The 19,112-nt window shown below is 38.1% G+C and overlaps 1 protein-coding gene across 2 annotated transcripts in view; it reads left to right on the plus strand.

Moving 5' to 3' along the window:
* The window catches only part of CENPP (centromere protein P), a 178,526-nt gene that overhangs the window by 2,167 nt on the left and 157,247 nt on the right, over positions 1–19,112 (plus strand). For both annotated transcript variants that reach the window (XM_060765916.2, XM_067463593.1), the window contains exons 3-6: positions 3,506–3,663; positions 5,119–5,210; positions 9,455–9,543; positions 18,611–18,707. In XM_060765916.2, coding sequence (XP_060621899.2) covers positions 3,506–3,663; positions 5,119–5,210; positions 9,455–9,543; positions 18,611–18,707 — 436 coding nt within the window. The remainder of the gene's footprint in view (positions 1–3,505; positions 3,664–5,118; positions 5,211–9,454; positions 9,544–18,610; positions 18,708–19,112) is intronic.

Consider the following 19,112-nt stretch of genomic DNA (forward strand, 5'->3'; position numbering starts at 1 on the left):
GTATCTGTTGTAGTCACCAGCATCCACAAGTTACTGAGATGTCACATCTTAAGAGTACAGGTTTGGTAACCCCAATGCAATCAACTTCCCATCTCCCATTTAATGGATTTTTTTTTGTTGTGGCCTTCGAGTAGCTTTTAAGTTAAGGTGACCCTAAGGGGAACTATCACAGGGTTTCTTTGCAGGATTTCTATAGCGGGAACTTGTCATTGCTTTCTTTTAAGGGTCCTTCCATGCAGCCATATAGCCCAGAATATCAAAGTAGAAAATCCCACAATATCTGCTTTGAACTGTGTTATCTGAGTCCACACTGACTTATTTGTTGTTGTTCATTCATTCAGTCGTCTCTGACTCTTCGTGACCTCATGGACCAGCCCACGCCAGAGCTCCCTGTCGGCCGTCACCACCCCCAGCTCCTTCAAGGTCAGTCCAGTCACTTCAAGGATGCCATCCATCCATCTTGCCCTTGGTCGGCCCCTCTTCCTTTTTCCTTCTACTTTCCCCAGCATAATTGTCTTCTCTAGGCTTTGCTGTCTCCTCATGATGTGGCCAAAGTACTTCAACTTTGTCTCTAGTATCCTTCCCTACAGTGAGCAGTCGGACTTTATTTCCTGGAGGATGGTCTGGTTGGATCTTCTCGCAGTCCAAGGCACTCTCAGAACTTTCCTCCAACACCACAGTTCAAAAGCATCGATCTTCCTTCGCTCAGCCTTCCCTAAGGTCCAGCTCTCACATCCATAGGTTACTACAGGGAATACCATGGCTTTGACTAGGTAGATCTTTGTTGCCAGTCTGATGTCTCTACTCTTTACTATTTTATCGAGATTGGACATTGCTCTCCTCCCAAGAAGTAAGCGTCTTCTGATGTCCTGGCCACAGTCTGCATCTGCAGTAATCTTTGCACCTAGAAATACAAAGTCTGTCACGGCCTCCACAATTTCTCCCTCTATTTTCCAGTTGTCAATCATTCTTGCTGCCATAATCTTGGTTTTTTTGATGTTTAGCTGCAACCCGGCTTTTGCGCTTTCTTCTTTATTTATTATTTATTTATTTACTTTATTTGTATACCGCCGTTTCTCAGCCTAGCCAGCGACTCAACGCGGTTTACAACACCTTGATTAGAAGGCTCCTCAGATCCTCCTCGCTTTCGGCCATCAGTGTGGTGTCATCTGCATATCTGAGGTTGTTAATGTTTCTTCCAGCAATTTTCACCCCAGTTTTGCATTCATCAAGCCCCACACATCGCATGATGTGTTCTGCATACACGTTAAAAAGGTTGAGTGAGAGTATGCAGCCTTTCCCAATCTTGAACCAGTCTGTTGTTCCGTGGTCAGTTCTTACTGTTGCTACTTGGTCCTTGTACAGATTCCTCAGTAGAGAGACAAGGTGGCTTGGTATGCCCATCCCACCAAGAACTTGCCACAATTTATTATGATCTACACAGTCAAAGGCTTTAGAATAGTCAATGAAGCAGAAGTAGATGTTTTTCTGAAACTCCCTGCCTTTCTCCATTATCCAGCGGATATTGGCAATCTGGTCTCTCGTTCCTCTGCCTTTTCTAAACCCAGCTTGAACATCTGGCAACTCTCGCTCCATGTATTGCTGGAGTCTTCCTTGCAGGATCTTGAGCATTACCTTACTGGCATGAGAAATAAGGGCCATTGTACGGAAGTTGGAGCAGTCTTTTGCATTTCCCTTTTTTGGTATGGGGATATAAGTTGATTTTTTCCAGTCTGATGGCCATTCTTGTGTTTTCCATATTTGCTGGCATATGGCATGCATCACCTTGACAGCATCATCTTTTAAGATTTTAAACAGTTCAGCTGGGATCCCGTCATCTCCTGCTGCCTTGTTAGCAATGCTTCTCAAGGCCCATTCAACCTCACTCCTCAGGATGTCTGGTTCTAATTCATTCACCACACCGTCAAAACTATCCTTGATATTATTATCCTTCCTATACAGATCTTCTGTATAGTTTTGCCACCTTCTCTTGATCTGACTTATATTCCAGTTCAAAGCAGATAATGTGGGATTCTATTCAGCTGTGTGGAAGGGGCCTAAGAGTGAGAGAGTGCAATTTGCCTAAAATCAGCTTGAGTTTCCATGGTTTGCAGTGGTTCTCAACCTGTGGGTCCCCAGATGTTTTGGCCTTCAACTCCCAGAAATCCTAACAGCTGGTAAACGGCCTGGGATTTCTGGGAGTTGTAGGCTAAAACACCTGGGGACCCACAGGTTGAGAACCACTAGTTTAGTGAATTTGAGTCATTGTTAAGTCCAAATCCAACCACTAAACTCCTGATGATCTTCATATATGGCATAGTTCCTGTCTCTCAAATCTATAAACAAATTGTTTTATTGGAAGTCAGAGTATACAATTGTTGGGAAGCTGATGTTTTGGAACAGAAAGTATCTTATTGCAACAAATATATTTTAAAGAGCTTTTAAAAAAGAATTTTATACTTTTTTGGTTGTGATTAAAACTGTTTATACATTTGATTTGTGGCTGAAAAATAAGAAATTGTTCATACTGGCCTAGTTCAGTTACAACAATCTCTGTCGAATCAACTGCACCAACCAACTTTGTGTCTTCATGTCCCTTCACTCTGACATGCAGTCATAGCTTCAGCATGTATATCTTTATTGTTTAAACCAGACTTCTATGAAATTCTAGCTGTAAAGCTATTGCAGCCCAAGGTTCTCAGCGAGCAAGGATGAGACAACAAAATATGAAACTAGAACCCCATATTCACTGAACCATATGCAGTTGCAAGTTGGTATTGAAGAAAGTAGTTTTGCTGTGCAAATATATAGGAAAACTACACAGATGCATGTTTTGCCCACTTTTGTGGGAGTTTGTTGTTTGGCTGCTGCAGTTTGAACTAACTTTGAACTGCATTAAATGATCAGGGTAGATCTGCCCTAGGATGCCCTGATTTACTGTATGCTTTTCAAATTGTTTCTTGACTACAGCATTGCAGAAAACTGGCATAGCAGGCTTGCGTAATGGTGCCAGAAGTCAGGTACTTAAGGTGTGAAGGAGAGTCTGACAAAAGGGTGTCTGTGCTTACAGCTCATCCTTAGCCCAATAAATCATGGACAGTAAAATTGTTCTTAATAACCAACAAAATGACTTTGATTTATGATTACCGGATGAATGAGATGCTTCCAAGAAACTATATCATCATACTATTGTCTCTCACTTTACCTGTCATTCTTGTCTTTTGTAATGAGTTAGGTTGTCTCATGATATTGCCAAAATATTACAGCCCCAATATGCCCATTTTGCCTTTTGAGCAAAGTAATTTAATCAAAACAGAAGAAGTCTGACAATTTTGATGTCTTTATCTACTTTAAAGTTATGTATATCACCTGTGGTCATCTTAAGGTTCAACTGTAATCTTTCTTTTGTTTGTTGTTCCTTGACTAGTTCCTTTGCTAATATGTTAGAGATGGAAATAGATTTTTCATGTTCTTCGTGACATCTGATGGAGTTAATCTGTTGCAGGAAATCATTTAAAAGAACATCTCAAGAAGAACTAAGGCAATATCAATCTTCTCCGGATTTGAAAACTCAGAATGGGTTGTTAGAAGCTGACCTCTCCTTCATAATGAAACTTACAGGCATTTGTTTCACACATTATACCAGGAAGCCTGTGGAGAAAAGTAAGCATATCTTTGGTTGGGTCATACCAAAGATTTATTTCATCTACCATTCTGTATTTACAACATCTTGATGGATGTTATTGAAAGGCTTGCAAACCTGACATGAGAGGAAGGTTTATCTTTGGCCACTGGCACTTTGTGTCATAAAGACAACATACAGTGGGCCTTCATGTCTTGTCTCTGCTGCAGCCACAAGAAGCTTTTGTTTCCACTTTAGATCAACTACACTTTGCTGTGCTGTCAAGAACTAGACAAATTCTGGATAAACCTTACTATGGTATATATAAATAATTCATCTTATGATAGTAGTGTATGAAATTGATTTCTTTTGTTCAGCCATAGGTTTGGTTAATAGTAATTTAGGTATTACATGGCACACTCGGGTGTGATTAAAACTCCAGCTGATTTTCCAGCGGAGGGAAGGGAATGGAGAATTAAAAAAAATTAAATACAGTAATGTTCCATAGCAACTAGTGCAGTTGATCAGTGTTGTTATCTTGCATTACTTTGTCTATTTTTAAATCTAAAAGCTACTATAGATATTTTTTCTAAATAAGGGAATTAATTCCAGGCATTGGTTACACATTGCATAAAGAAATGCTCCCTTTTGTTTATCTTAAGCCTAAATTCAGTGCTTTTAAAATACATTTCAATTTGCTACAGTTTTAAAATTCTATCTGTTCATCTTACTTTGTGTCATCGTTGAAAAAGCACCACCTTTAAAAAAATCACAATGCTTCATAGATTATTTCAGGAAATCAGTGGAGGAAAGCAAGCATATATCTTGCAGGATCATCATACCAATAAGATTTATCCAGGTTTCAATTGTTATTTTTTTATACCTCCAATAATCTGAAATTTTCAGTTTGAAATGAGTTAATCAGAACTACAGACTTATTTGATGTGGGAATATAGAACTATGTTCTTAGATAATTAGTGACTTGATGATAGTTTCAGAATAGTATGTTAGGGCCCATCCAGACAGGCCCATATTTCGGGGCTTGTCTGGGTTTTTACCAGGGGTGTCCAAATGATGGCCTCTAGGGACTCAGTACTGGGTAGTCCCAGGATTGCCCAGGGATAAGTGCCCATTTGCCAACCCAAAGGTCTGGGATGGCACCCAACCCCTCCCTCCAATTCCTGGGAAATGAGGGATTTTCCTCTCCCCCCCCCCCCAATCCCCTGGCACATCATTTACTCACATCAGAAGGATGCAAGGAGGACTATAATGGTACCCACTTAAGTTTTTTTAAAGGTTTTAAGGGTTGTTTGGGGGGGCTTTGGGGTGGCATCTAGATACCCCCTCAGGGAAAGCCCAGGCTTAAGTGCTATCTGGAAGCACCATTAGATAAGGTTAGCTTTTAAAAAATACTCCATGCGTGTTTTCTTTCTGATTAACACAGAGTAGTGGATAGCTCTACTTAAAATTTCATTTTATGTTGCCTTGCATTGCAGATGGAACTAAAGCTACACATAAGTATCAATTATCAGGAAACTGTCAGTCAGTGCCCTTTCAAATGGAATTTCAACTTTTAGAAGACAATGAGGTAATTGTTGAAATTAAGTACTATTTATTAGTAAATATCATGCAAACTATTTTATTTTTTGTTTTTCTTCAAAAGCCATTTGTACCTGTCATTAGAGTCATTTTGATAGTTACATTAATATTTTTCCCCAGAAGACTGAAACATATTTAGAGGTTTCTTTGTCAGGAAAACAAATGTTTCTTGATCATTACACGTGTGTGAATGTATATTATGAACCAAACATTTTAGTTTAACTATTTCACTTTACTCTTCAAATACAGAAGATCCCAGATCCTAAATAAATAAATACCCAGAGGTTAATATTTAAGAATAAAAGTTAAAAACATGAAAAATCAAATACTAAATTCACATTAAATGGAAATTGTTGAAGGAAAAAAAGCCTAAGTGGAGTGAATCTGGCAGAATGCAAATATAAATAATATAACTTTGATCAAACCATCCTGAAGTATTTATTCTGTTTACTCATTTAGAGAAACTTGGAATATGATTTCTTTTGATGCAGTCTTATACCAAGTGCTGTATCATGTATTTCAGAGTACTTGAGAAACCACCTCTGCATAGATACAGAATGGGTGACGCCTGGCTCGAGAGCAGTACGTGTGAAAAAGATCTTGGAGTCCTCGTGGACAACAAGTTAAACATGAGCCAACAATGTGATGTGGCGGCAAAAAAAGCCAATGGGATTTTGGCCTGCATCAATAGGAGCATAGTGTCTAGATCTAAGGAAGTAATGCTACCCCTCTATTCTGCTTTGGTTAGACCACATCTGGAATATTGTGTCCAATTCTGGGCACCACAATTCAAGAGAGATATTGACAAGCTGGAATGTGTCCAGAGGAGGGCGACTAAAATGATCAAGGGTCTGGAGAACAAGCCCTATGAGGAGCGGCTTAGGGAACTGGGCATGTTTAGCCTGAAGAAGAGAAGGCTGAGAGGAGATATGATAGCCATGTATAAATATGTGAGAGGAAGCCACAGGGAGGAGGGAGCAAGCTTGTTTTCTGCTTCCTTGGAGACTAGGACGCGGAACAATGGCTTCAAACTACAAGAGAGGAGATTCCATCTGAACATTAGGAAGAACTTCCTGACTGTGAGAGCCGTTCAGCAGTGGAACTCTCTGTGTGGTGGAGGCTCCTTCTTTGGAAGCTTTTAAGCAGAGGCTGGATGGCCATTTGTCAGGGGTGATTTGAATGCAATATTCCTGCTTCTTGGCAGGGGGTTGGACTGGATGGCCCATGAGGTCTCTTCCAACTCTTTGATTCTATGATTCTATGATTCTTTGACTAAGAAAATCCTATAAAATTTGTGGGGTTGCCATAAGTTGAGAAGTAACTTGAAGGCATGTGTAAACACACACATGCATAAATACTGTACTTAGAAGTAAATCCAGCTGAGTTAAATGGGAATTATTCCCAGATAAATGTATGTGTTTATAGCTGATACTGAGAAAAGACTGAGCTAGAGGAAAGTAAGTAAAAAGCCACTAGATGGCAGTATTTGTTTATCTTTTTATTTCTTTTTTTAAAAAAAAATTAAAATAACCATACAACAGCAACTGTATTCTTGAATAAGGATACTTTGTGTTTTTTTCCTCTGTACAATACTTTCATTTTAACTAGGAATCTATAGTGATTCTTTTGCTGATTTATTTATTTATTGCATTTCTATACCACCCTGGGGGGAACTCAGAACAGTGTACAACAGGGGTCCTCAAACTTTTTAATCAGAGGGCCAGGTCACAGTCCCTCAAACTGTTGGAGAGCTGGATTGTAATTTGAAAAAAATATGAATGAATTCCTATGCACACTACGCATATCTTATTGTAGTGCAAAAAACACTTAAAAACAATACAATAATTAAAATGAAGAACAATTTTAACAAATATAAATTTATTAGTATTTCAATGGGAAGTGTGGGCCTGCTTTTGGCTGATGAGATAGGGTTGTTGTTGTGTGCTTTCAACTAGTTTCAGACTTAGGTTGACCCTGAGTGAGGGCCGGGTAAATGACCTTGGAGGGTTGTATCCGGCCCCCGGGCCTTAGTTTGAGTACCCCTGGTGTGCAACATGGCAAAATGGCTAAAAATCAATGCCAAACATACGTATAAAAGCAATACATAACATAACTAAATCAATAACATATAAATATGAATGAAAACTATTAGAAAACTATACAAAGAAACTTCGTAACATGAACATAAAACATATTAAACATTGCACCAGTCCCATGGTTATCATTTAGCTGTTTCAATAATACTATCACTCGCTGAACATCTGCTTGCATAGCCAGGTTTTAAGTTTTTTTCTGAACACCAGGAGGGAGGGGGCCGACCTAAGTTCACTGGGAAGGGAGTTCCACAGCCGAGGAGCCACCACCAAGAAGGCCCTGACTCTTGTCCCCACCAATCGCACCTGCGAAGGCGGCGAGACCAAGAGCAGGACCTTTCTGGCCGATCTTAGTGCTCAAACTGGTTCATAAAGGGAAATACTGATTTTCTGTATGTGTTTAAATATGGCCTATTTAGGGATCCTTAGTGTAGAAATCCTTGCTACACTAAGTGCTTATCTATACGTCTATTGCTGATATCGTAGAGGAAGAGACAATACAATAAGGGTGAACAGACTGTAATAAAATGTTATTGCAGTTGTGTGAATGCTACATTGATGTGCCTATTTTGTAATACTATCAACATGGAATAAACATGGCTTAAAAATTTTTTAACCATATTTATTCAAGTGTAACTTTCATCGTTTTTAGCTAAATTATGTCGCCAAAATTAGGATGCACATTAGATTCAATTGGGTATTGGAGTTGCCTTTAAGCTGATTGTCTCCCTCCCTTCAGCCAAGAAAAGGCATTATTAATTTCTTAACCCCTCCGGTGCCTCCTCCTTGCTACATTACTTAGCAGTAACTGCCAAACTCTCTTTTAGGAGAGTCCAATTTAAAATATTTTCAAGTAATGTAATCGGGAGACAAATAAGCTATGAATCACTGTAGCTAAGTTTCCTAAGGAGTTCTGTAAAGAGGATTTACAGCTAGTACATTAGCTATAGCTGGATAAAATAATCCTTGCAAATGCAATTGTGGCTTTAAAAATTGTGAGCTGCTTTAAAAATAGAAATTTCAAAATTATCATTCCTCAGCAGCTGGGGAACTGGAACTTCTTTCAAACACAAGATGGCACCATTATATAACTATTAAATGTTATATTCAATAGATTAAGTTCACTTACAACATTGCACTTTTGTATGAAAACAAAAAAGCCACTTTTTAAAACCATAGAGTACACTTTTTTAGTAATATCTGTGTTCTCTAGTGTGACTCTGTGATTAACTTCCCTCGGCCTTTCCTAGGGAGACCATATTAATCAAATACACAAAAGTTAAACCCGGAAATGTGGAGGGCTGACTATAATTACATTCTAGTCCTGAGCCATTCACACTGTCTCTTCTGTGTATTCCAGACATAGTTTAAAGCAGGTTTTGTGAAGATTACATAACAGTAGAAACATACAACTGTAAAGCAGAAGTAAAGCAGAATACTTCACTCTTAGCCTGTTTTATGTCAGCAGCAGTACTATGCCTCCAGAACTTTTGTGAAATTTTCCTTGGTGCAGAAGAGAGTTGAAAGTAATGCAGAGTTCCCCATGGCATACAGGGCCCAGGGATTACTAAGTGTTTGGAGGGAAGGATTGATGCATGAACTTAGTATGTGTGCATTATCTCAGCACTTCTACATTTTAAGAATGAATTGGTTCAGCTTTGCGCCAATGACCTGATAGCTGGTATCTCATTGTCTTTTCTTTCTCCTTCCTGAATCCTGTGAAATATTTGGAGTATTCCTTTCCATGTGACTAAATTGTCCTGACGGTTATGGTGATTCAGTGTTGCTTGAATGATGATGTACTCAGCAACAGATCGTATAACTTGAGCAACAATAATTAATCCTATAGGGCTATGACAAGGAACGAAGGTCCTGCATATAAATTGGCCTTGTAAAGATCTCAGGTCAAAGGAAGGTGGATATCTAATTACATTTTGCAAGAAGTGCTTTGTTTTTTTTTTCTCTCTCTCTCTATATATATATATTTGCTAATTGAATAGTTGTTTGGTAACATGCAGATCTCAGCCCTCACTTGCAGTTTGACACTTTATGGTGGTTTATTATTCATTGGTTATTTGACCAATTTCTATATAACTATTTTTACTTCCAAATTGTCTAATTATATTATGTCTTTTTTCAGAATAAGAAAAACATTTCAGCCACTGTTACAGACCTTAACATTGTAATCAAATCTGAGGAATATTCCAATTTAAGTAAATTTGTATCCAGGTAAGATTTTTTTTATTAACATGTGGGGATAACATATGCACTATTTGCTGCCAGATAAAATTTTATGATTACCAGTAGATCAACTGTATTATCAAATTAATGCTCTCTGAGAATAAAATGTGAATTGCTAATGTCCTTTTTAGCTTTTTTATGCATATATTCAGAAATAGTTTCAGAAATATTTTCAGTCATTAATTTTTAAGAGGTAGCATCATCCCATGTACTACTTTGTTACTAGAACTATAGTTATTACAACTATAATTTATAATGCTGGATACCTTGATCATAGTATTGGCTGGTTTTATATATCTAGTTTTAGAGGGCAAAATTTTAAACTGGCTATTTATGTTTATACTATTGTGCTATTTTGTTTTTATTAAGGGAAATGTGATTATTGTCTGTGTTATATCATTTATTGTATTTATTTGTTCTGCTGCAAGCTGCCCCGAGTGCCTTCGGGGAGATATAATAAAGCTTGTTGTTGTTGTTGTTGTTGTTGTTGTTGTACACAAGTGATATAGTAATGAAAGTGCTGGATGTCATTTTATTGGGCAGGTGCAATCAGTTACATTTTCCATAAAATGTTGCATGCCTTGCTAGTCACCCATTATTTATCATTGTCAGTAACTATTCCTATTTCCCAAGATCCTCTCCTAAGGATAGAGTCTCATTCGTGTCTTCATTATGCAATCTAAAAAGCATCCTTTTTGGCTTTATTTTAATCCATATATTTTCTGATTTTAGCCAAAGCACAGTAAAGAAAAAAACCCAACACTTGTCTTTCTTCTCTTTCAAGCCCTAGGTTTGTGAGAGGAATGGCATTGCATCTTTGATTTCATATTGTTTTTTGAAAAAGTCCTTTGTGCCTCTCAACCTAGGGCCCTTCTACACTGCCCTATATCCTGGAATATCAAGGCAGAAAATCCCACATTATCTCTGTGTGGACTCAGATAACTCAATTCAAAGCAGATATTGTGGGCTTTTCCTTTTTGATATTCTAGCTGTGTGGAAGGGCTCTCAGACTTTTGATGGAAGAGGTTTGTTTTCATCCACAATGAAGTGATACATGGCCATACCGTTTTATATCTTATGAAAGATTGGGAAATCATAGTTGGAGAGCTTCTGTGCGGCTGTTGAAAACTCATTGCCCAGCTGTGCCTATTTGCCCTTTGATGCGCTCTCAGACTAAAATTTAGCATTGTGTTATTATACTTCTGGTATTTAAAAAGAACATCCCCCTTCTTTTCCTGCCACATCCCTCTCTAGAACCTATACCAGGAAAGAATTGTTTCCAAGTTTTGTCTGTCACTCAGGGCAGATTTTTTTTAGAGAAACCACCATCTTCCTAGAGTGCATCTAGACTGTATTGTAGACAGTTTGATACCATTTCAACTGCCATGAATCAACGCTTTGGAAATACGAGAGTTGTAGTTTTACAACATCTTTAGCCTTCTCTACATAAGAGTCCTGTCACCTCACCAAACTACAACTCTCAGAATGCCATGGCATAGGGGTCATGGCGGTAAAAGTGGTGTCAAACTGCCTTAATTCTACAGTGTAGGCACACTCCTTGTGGTCTAGAAAATAGAACTGTTTCCATCAATAGAATGATATAATTAGATAGTGGTAAGGGTTTTAATGTGCAGTTTCCTTGCTGCATTTATTAAATTTTACCAGGGCTTTGTAGGTAATTGTTGAATGGCATTTTATTGAGTGCATAAAATTAATCAAAGGTTTCCCAAATCTATGGCAGGCCTGATTAGCCAGCTTTTGGTGTGTTGCCAACTATGTACAGATGCAATTCTTCCACATTATTCCATTACTGCTGCCATCTTTTTTCTTACTATAGAAAATACCTAAAGGAGGGCAGGGCAAAATATCTATGCAACATTTTTCCCTTGTTTTAGCAGAATTAGGAGAGCTAGGACATCCTAAGTGACTAGAATACATCAAGACAAGTAATCAAGGATTTCACATTTAAATAAAGGCTTACTCTGTCTTCTGACAAAGAAAAACACCAATTTTACTTTTGTGTTTGGCTGTAATCTCTTAGTCCTGCTTTCATCTATAATGTGCCACTTTCCGTTCTACATTATTCTATACTTTGCTACCAGTAGCTTAGTGGTTTACTATTTGCCAAAATAAAAACTTCTGCCAATGCAACCATGCACATTTGAAGTAGTCTCTTCCATCCCAGTTCTTTTTATAGATAGCATTTTTGTCAGTGATCCAAATAATTAGAGGAAACATGGTCCACAGTGGCTTTTTTCTTGTAAAAAAGCTTTATTATAGCCTTCCTTCAACACAAAGAGCACTGACTGTAAGTAGAGACACTGCAAAGTATGGCCGTTATTGTAGATTTTATTGAATAGTATACTGCAAGATGGTTCAGCTGTATAGTTGAACTAACGTGGCAACTTTAAAAAAAATAATTTTTGTGTATGTCTTTAACAATACCGGTTGTCGGGCAGTTTAGAGTGGCTGTGGATAGCGAGATCCAAGCTACTGTGGGTTTAGCCTGGTGAGAAGAAGAAGTTAATATTCCAGAATAAATCTCACCAAGTTGAAGCAGAAGCCACCGAGGTTTTATTTCTATTCCAGCTGACGGCTGGATGATGGCTAGATTAATTTGCTGAAGAAACCGTCATGTTTTTAGGCAGAAAAATACAGAATATATAATTTGCCATTCATATTTCCCTGCGCTCATCCCCTGAGCTGGCCTCGCTGTGATTGCCTGTGATTTTGTTCTGAGCAAAGGTACTGGGTGTGCAATAGAAAAATAGTGCCACCCAACTGAAATGCAACTTAGCCCTTTTATAGTATAGGTTCTTAAACTTTCTAAAACATGTGCGGGCAAACCTTTTCCCCATTCACACTTATCTCTTCTTTGGCCTTCTCTGGTGCCTCTTATGCACAACAATTACCCCCTTTCTTCCCTCCTTCCTGCACTCCCCCTCCCTTTTCTTCAGGTCCTAAAGTTCTTTCATTGAACTTTCTCCTACTTTTATGTCCTGCTGTGCTGCTATTTTGACTAGCAAAGAATTTCATTCTTTCTTCCAAGTCCTCCAATTCCTCCTCCTCTGTGCTTTCAATGCCTTTAGGTTTCTATTGTGTTACTGATGTTCATTGTAATGATTTTTTTACCTGTGTTAAATGTTTTTAATGTTTAAATTATTTTTGTACTGTTGTGGGCATTGAATTGTGCCGTTTTGTAAACCGCCATGAGTCGCCCTCGGGCTGAGAATGGCGGTATAGAAGCATAGTAAATAAATAAATAAATTTCTCAGTAAAATTTCATCCTCTTCAATATTGAGAGACAGAAAATTACTGTACATACTCATGTATAAGTAAACCTCAAGTATAAATTGAGGGTGATTTTGGAGGCCAAAATTGTTGACTTTGATGTGATAAGCGAAGGGTCATTCTGCAGAAAATGGAAAGCACCAATGCCACCTCAGGGGTCAGATGCTCCTGGATGTCACTGCCATTTTCCCCACCCAGGCTTTCAAGAAGGCCAGAAGCCTTCTTTAGGTTCTTCAGAGATGGACTAAGTCTTTGCCATTCTACTCAGAGAAGGGAAAGTTCTTTTTTATATATATAAGTGATAAGGTACATTACTCACATTTACTCATGGATAAGTCAATCCAGATTTTTGATAGTTGATATTTTGTTTTTGTTTTCTCCATATAATTTTTATTGCAAAATGTATGAGGAATAGGCAAGGGGGTTGATTTTTGACCAAAATTTCTAGACTTATAAATATATATATGGAGTACTGAAATAAACTCACGGAAGTGCGATTCTTTGTGTGCCTTTGCAAAAGAAGGGCAGCATTGAGAGGTTTTGTTCTTTACCCCATCCTCTGTGGTTTTCTATATATTTGTATATTAAGGTATTTATACACTAGAGTAGAGCTTTGGATTGTTGAAATAAAAATTGTCCTCCTGGAAAGACATTTCCCACTCCATTCAAAACAAGTCAAAGATAAATCAAATATTAGCTGGCTACCAGTATTTACAAACTCTAAAATCAGGACAGTAAATAAAGAGCAACACTTAAAAAATGGGGGAATTCCAGACAATAATCAATCAGGGCCAGCTAACATCTCCCAACAAAAGATCCCCCTGGCAGCAATCAGCCAGGCTTTGAAACCACAAGGCCATTCAATGCTAATCAATGTGGCCAACTTCAACATTCACAGTTGCCTCAAGCAGACAAGAGTTCTTTCTCCCACCCTGGACATTCCACAGATATGTAAACTACACTTGCATAGTTTCCAACTGACCTCACAACCTCTGAGGATGCCTGCCATAGATGTGGGCGAAACGTCAGGAGAGAATGCTTCTGGAACATGGCCATACAGCCTGGAAAACTCACAGCAACCCAAATGTTAGCTTTTCGTCCTGACACACATACATACAAATGAGACTGCTCTGGTTTTTATTTAAGTGCCTCACACTTTGGAGCTGTGCTTGGCTGCAAAGGTGGCTATTTTACAATAAAATAAATAACCCTGAAATCCACGCAGAACACAGCTGTCCAACATCTTTCCAACATGTAGGTGCCAGATTCCCTGTCAGGGTTTCTTTCTATTTAAGAATGTGATATTTTTTACAGCCAAATTGACTTTTTCTCTGTTAACTCATGCCCTCCTTTGTTAAAGATATACAGTAGTATCACAGAATCTGAGTTAATGGGCCACTTTAGGTGACCATATCTCTGTTTAATAAGCCAAGATATGAACAAGAATTTCCCCCAAACACTTGTAGCCCTTTGTTCCTCTCTGATCTATAACAAATCATGCCAGAACATCTCAAATTAACCCTCATTTTCTGCTTCACCTGGACCAAGAAATCGTGGCTACCAAACAATCCAGAATATTCAATCCTGGTTTGAATTGATTAATATTTCGGTCTGTTCCAAAGCTGATAACCATAAGATATATATGTTGAGCAGAGATTTAACGTGTTTTTTCTGTGTTTTCATTAAATATTTGGAAGGTCTTGTGGCTTTTCCTTTACTATAGGAGGCCTGCACATATATATGTGTGTATATATGGAGAAAGCTTTCTCATAAATATCCAGTGGGTGTTTGGGTGGTATGAAGTGGCACATGGTTTCACTAATACATAATGCTAACTTGTGTGGCAGCACATGCCTTTCCATGTTTAGCCTGAACTCATGGGAGTTGTATAATCTATGTTATTTCCCAGTTCAAATGTGGAAATAGCAAGGATCTAGAGGACAAGCCCTGTGAGGAGCAGCTTAAAGAGCTGGGCATGTTTAGCCTGCAGAAGATAAGGCTGAGAGGAAACATGATAGCCATGTATAAATATTTGAGGGGAAAGCATAGGGAGCAGGCTTGTTTTCTGCTGCCCAGGCAACTAGGACACAGAGCAATGGCTTTAAACTATGGGAAAGGAGATTCCATCTGAACATTAGGAAGAACCTCCTAACTGTGAGAGCTGTTCAGCAGTGGAACTCTCTGCCCTGGAGTGTAGTAGAGGCTCCTTCTTTGGAGACTTTTAAGCAGTGGCTGGATGGCCAACTGTAGGGGGGCTTTGAATGCGATTTTCCTGCTTCTTGGCAGGGGATTGGACTGGATGGCCTGCCAGGTCTCTTCCAACTCCATGATTCTATTTGTTTTAATGCAAAGAAAAGGCCCTGATTCACAGTACCCCACTTTGATCAGCTCAGGCATATGCAGACAATGTAGATGTGCCCTGGGAAGAATGTGGAATCCTTTTCTAAGTATTTACTACTTCATCACACTAGAGAACAAATCAACTTAAAATCTGGTTAATGCCTCCTGCAGATTTCTGCAGTTTGTAGTTTAGTGAGGCTGTTAAAGGCTCTTCCCTAAACTAAAAACACCAGAATCCTGCAGGAGGCAGAAACTGGATTTTGAGTTGATGAAGTAGTATAAGAGAAACTAAAGTAGTTTGACAACGACGGGCAAAATTTCTGATTGTAAAATGTCTTCTGTACTTCTGTTTCACATGTGCTTATACTTCTCATACGTGCGCAACTAATTGTGGTAGAGGAGATGTTAAAAATTTTTGTAAGTTAAATATTAATGGCACAAATCAAAATGTTGAGTGGTGTAGTGCTTTATTCGTTTTATCCATCTTTAGTGCAAAAATGCAAACTTGCAACAGAGGGAGTTACTATTTTTACTGCTTTTGGCAGTACATATGGAAATATCCCCACACTGGAATATACTAAACAATTTGCCCATGCGTTCTTGTTTGGGCAGAGTCCGGTCAAAAGCACTGGCCAAGAAACTCACCTACAACTTAAAGCGAGTGAAAGGATTGAAGAGGGAAGAAGATTTTGAACACATGTGGTTTAATTGTATGTGGCAACAAGAAGCCCCTCCATGAGGGCCTCTGTCCACCCTCAGGAGATTCTGGAGGAATCCTTTTTGAATGGGAGCATGCAGTATTTTGCTACAGTTGCATGTAGTTAAATGGCACTGGGTTTGTTTCTTTTCGTTCATTGTTTCATTGTTAAATGAAAGTGATTACTTTTTGTAATGTACTAGCTATCCCCTGCCACGCGTTGCTGTGGCCCAGTCTGTTGATCTGGAAAATAAAATAAAGAGAAAATGTTGATGTCTAATATATGTAATTTCTTTATGCTTGTGGGTAAACAGTATTTCTTGCTGTTTCTTTGTCAGTGTTGATGTGGAGAGTGTCTGGTTTGCCCACCCTGGAACATGCAAGATATCATTGTCCTTCTTTAAGGGTCCCTTTCAAGTTATGATGCTATATCTGTGTGTGTACGAATTATATTTATCTATCTATCTATATCTATAGCTAGATGGCTATTTGTCAGGAGGGCTTTGATTACGTTTTCTTGCTCTGATGAAGGGAGTTGGATTGGATGGCCTTAAGTATTTTCTGTTGGTCGTGGGTGTTCTGTGTGGGAAGTTTGCCCCGATTCTGTCGTTCGTGGGGTTCAGAATGCTCTTTGATTGTAGGTGAACTGTGAATCCCAGTGACTACAACTCCCAAATGTCAAGGTCTATTTCCCCCAAACTCCATCTATGTTCATATTTGGGTGTATTGAGTGCTTGTGCCAAGTTTGATCTAGATCCATCCTTGTTTGAGTCCACAGTGCTCTCTGGATGTAGGTGAACTCCCAAACTCAAGGTCAATGCCCACCAAACGCTTCCAGTGTTTTCTGTTGGCCATGGGAGTTCTGTGTGTCAAGTTTGGTTCAATTCCATCATTGATGGAGTTCAGAATGCTCTTTGATTATAGGTGAACTATAAATCCCAGCAACTACAACTCCCAAATGACAAAATCATAATTTTTGGAGTGATGGTCACTCCTTGTGTTTTGAGACGTTTTGTTGCCAAATTTGGTGTGATTTTGTTCATTGGTTCTTTTGTTTTAAAGGTACTCATTACGCACAGAGCATTTTAATATATATAGATACCAGAGAAGAATCTAGTAAAGCCATTCTATCCCATTTTTAGATGACTTTATTAGTAAATCTAGTTAATAGTCTTTCTTTTTCTGGGTTCTTAAACTTTTTGTAACAAAATGCCTCAAGAGCTCTTTTTTCTTTGTGCATATGTAAAGTACATATGGAATTCTCTTGCTATATGTGCACACAATCCCATCAGCTCTCTCAAAGATGGTCATTTTAGCAAGCTCCAGCTGCAGCTGTAGCAAGCAGTTGGAAGCAAAGGGGAAAAAATGACATAATATCTGTTGGCTTTTTTCATTTCTCATGGCTTTGCCAGCAGTTTCCACAATGTGCAGGCATTCTTGTAGACTGGGAAAATGATGTCAAAAAATATAGGAGATTTGTTGAATGTTAGTTCGGAAGGCAAAGCATTATAAATTTGGGTTGTTATGAGTTTTCTGGGCTGTATGGCCATGTTACTGAAGCATTCTGGAACATGGCCATGCAGCCCAGAAAACACAACAACCCAGTAATTCTGGCCATGAACATCTTAGACAATACATTATAAATTTCCCAGAGGATTTAAATTCTGAAGATCTCGTATATCTTATGAAAGAAAAATGTTAGCTCTGAACAATATCTGTAAGCAGTGAGAGACAAAAAAAGAAATCTTTGCTCATCATTTTAGCTGCAATGACAGGTCTCTCTCTCTCCCTTTTCACATTTTAACTTGTTCCCTGCTCTCCCAATCCCAATTTTGACTTTAGTATTAGATATTAGAATTATCTTGCTTATATAGTAGGTATTGATAGTTTCCTTTCTTAAACCAGATGCCTCCCTTCGTCACTTTTTCTTCTTCATATCTATTATAGATCCAATGAACCAGCATTGTCTTTTTGACCCCACCCCTCCCAGTTTTATTGCATAGATCCTAATTCAGCATATTTTGGACTCCCACTGCCATACCCATCACCCTTGACTTCTCATTTTAAATGTCATGGCATTTAAATCCCCCCCCCCCCCAAAATTATCTCATAATTGTGCCTCTCAAATAGCTTGTAAGGATTGTGGATTTTTTTCAATACAAAAAATAATAATGATGAGCCAAGTAGAACAATTGTTGGTAATAATTTTATTTTTAAGCATTTATTTATTAAATTTATATCCTACTTGTCTCCTTAGATGGTTCATGAGGATATACAATCCTGTGCAGGTGGGGGAGATTTTTAGATTGGACTGTAAAGCAGGCATAGGAAAACTTTTCCTAACAGCCTATAGGGAGTTGAAGTTCAAAACACCTGGAGGCCACAGTTTGCCCATGCTTGCTTTATAGTGTATATTTTAGTTTTTGTACTAACATAGCTAGGCGTGTTCTTAATATATATTCAAGTTGTCTAAGGTATTGGGTATTATTTTAAGACACAAAATAATGAAAGATTGAGGTACTGTATATTGTTTCTGACAAATAAGTCTGCATTTTATTACTCACATATATGATATGATATATAAAGTATAGCCTGATGAATAGATTTGAACCGCTTTAGCCAAACTGTTTGCACCAGATATCCTACAATATTAGTCTAGAATTTTTTTCCATGAATCTATAGGTAATAATATATTGTTTTATTTTCATGCATTATGTTACATTTTAGGATAGAAGAGAGTGGGAATCTGTTGCTGTTCTTCAAGACTCTTTGGTCTTTCTCTGAATGGTATGAACACCGGACACACACATTCACTCATTTCAAGGTACTATTTTGAATTTTTAAAAAATGTTTCTGGGATACCAGATATGAATAAATGGCTATACATTGGTAACTTTAAGGCTAATTAGAAACACTTATAAATGGGCCATGGACCATTTATTAACATTTATTCTTGTAACATTTTCTGTGGTTCATGGATGCCAGTGATTCAGAATAATAATAACACTTCATGATTCTCTTAGCTAGAAATGGAAGCTTTCACTTTCTTTCAAAAAATGTGCAAAGAATAAACTTAAATATCATTATTCTGAGCAGTCCTTTGTTTTAAAGACCACACTGTACCTTTAAAGTAGAAAGAAACCTTGTTTTACTTTACCCAATATAACAAATAGTTTCAATGACTTTTGTTTTACTCTGAGTTGTATGCTTTATGTGTATGTGTTAAATG

Source organism: Anolis sagrei, chromosome 2, assembly GCF_037176765.1.
Source record: "Anolis sagrei isolate rAnoSag1 chromosome 2, rAnoSag1.mat, whole genome shotgun sequence".
In the NCBI taxonomy this organism is placed as follows: domain Eukaryota; kingdom Metazoa; phylum Chordata; class Lepidosauria; order Squamata; family Dactyloidae; genus Anolis; species Anolis sagrei.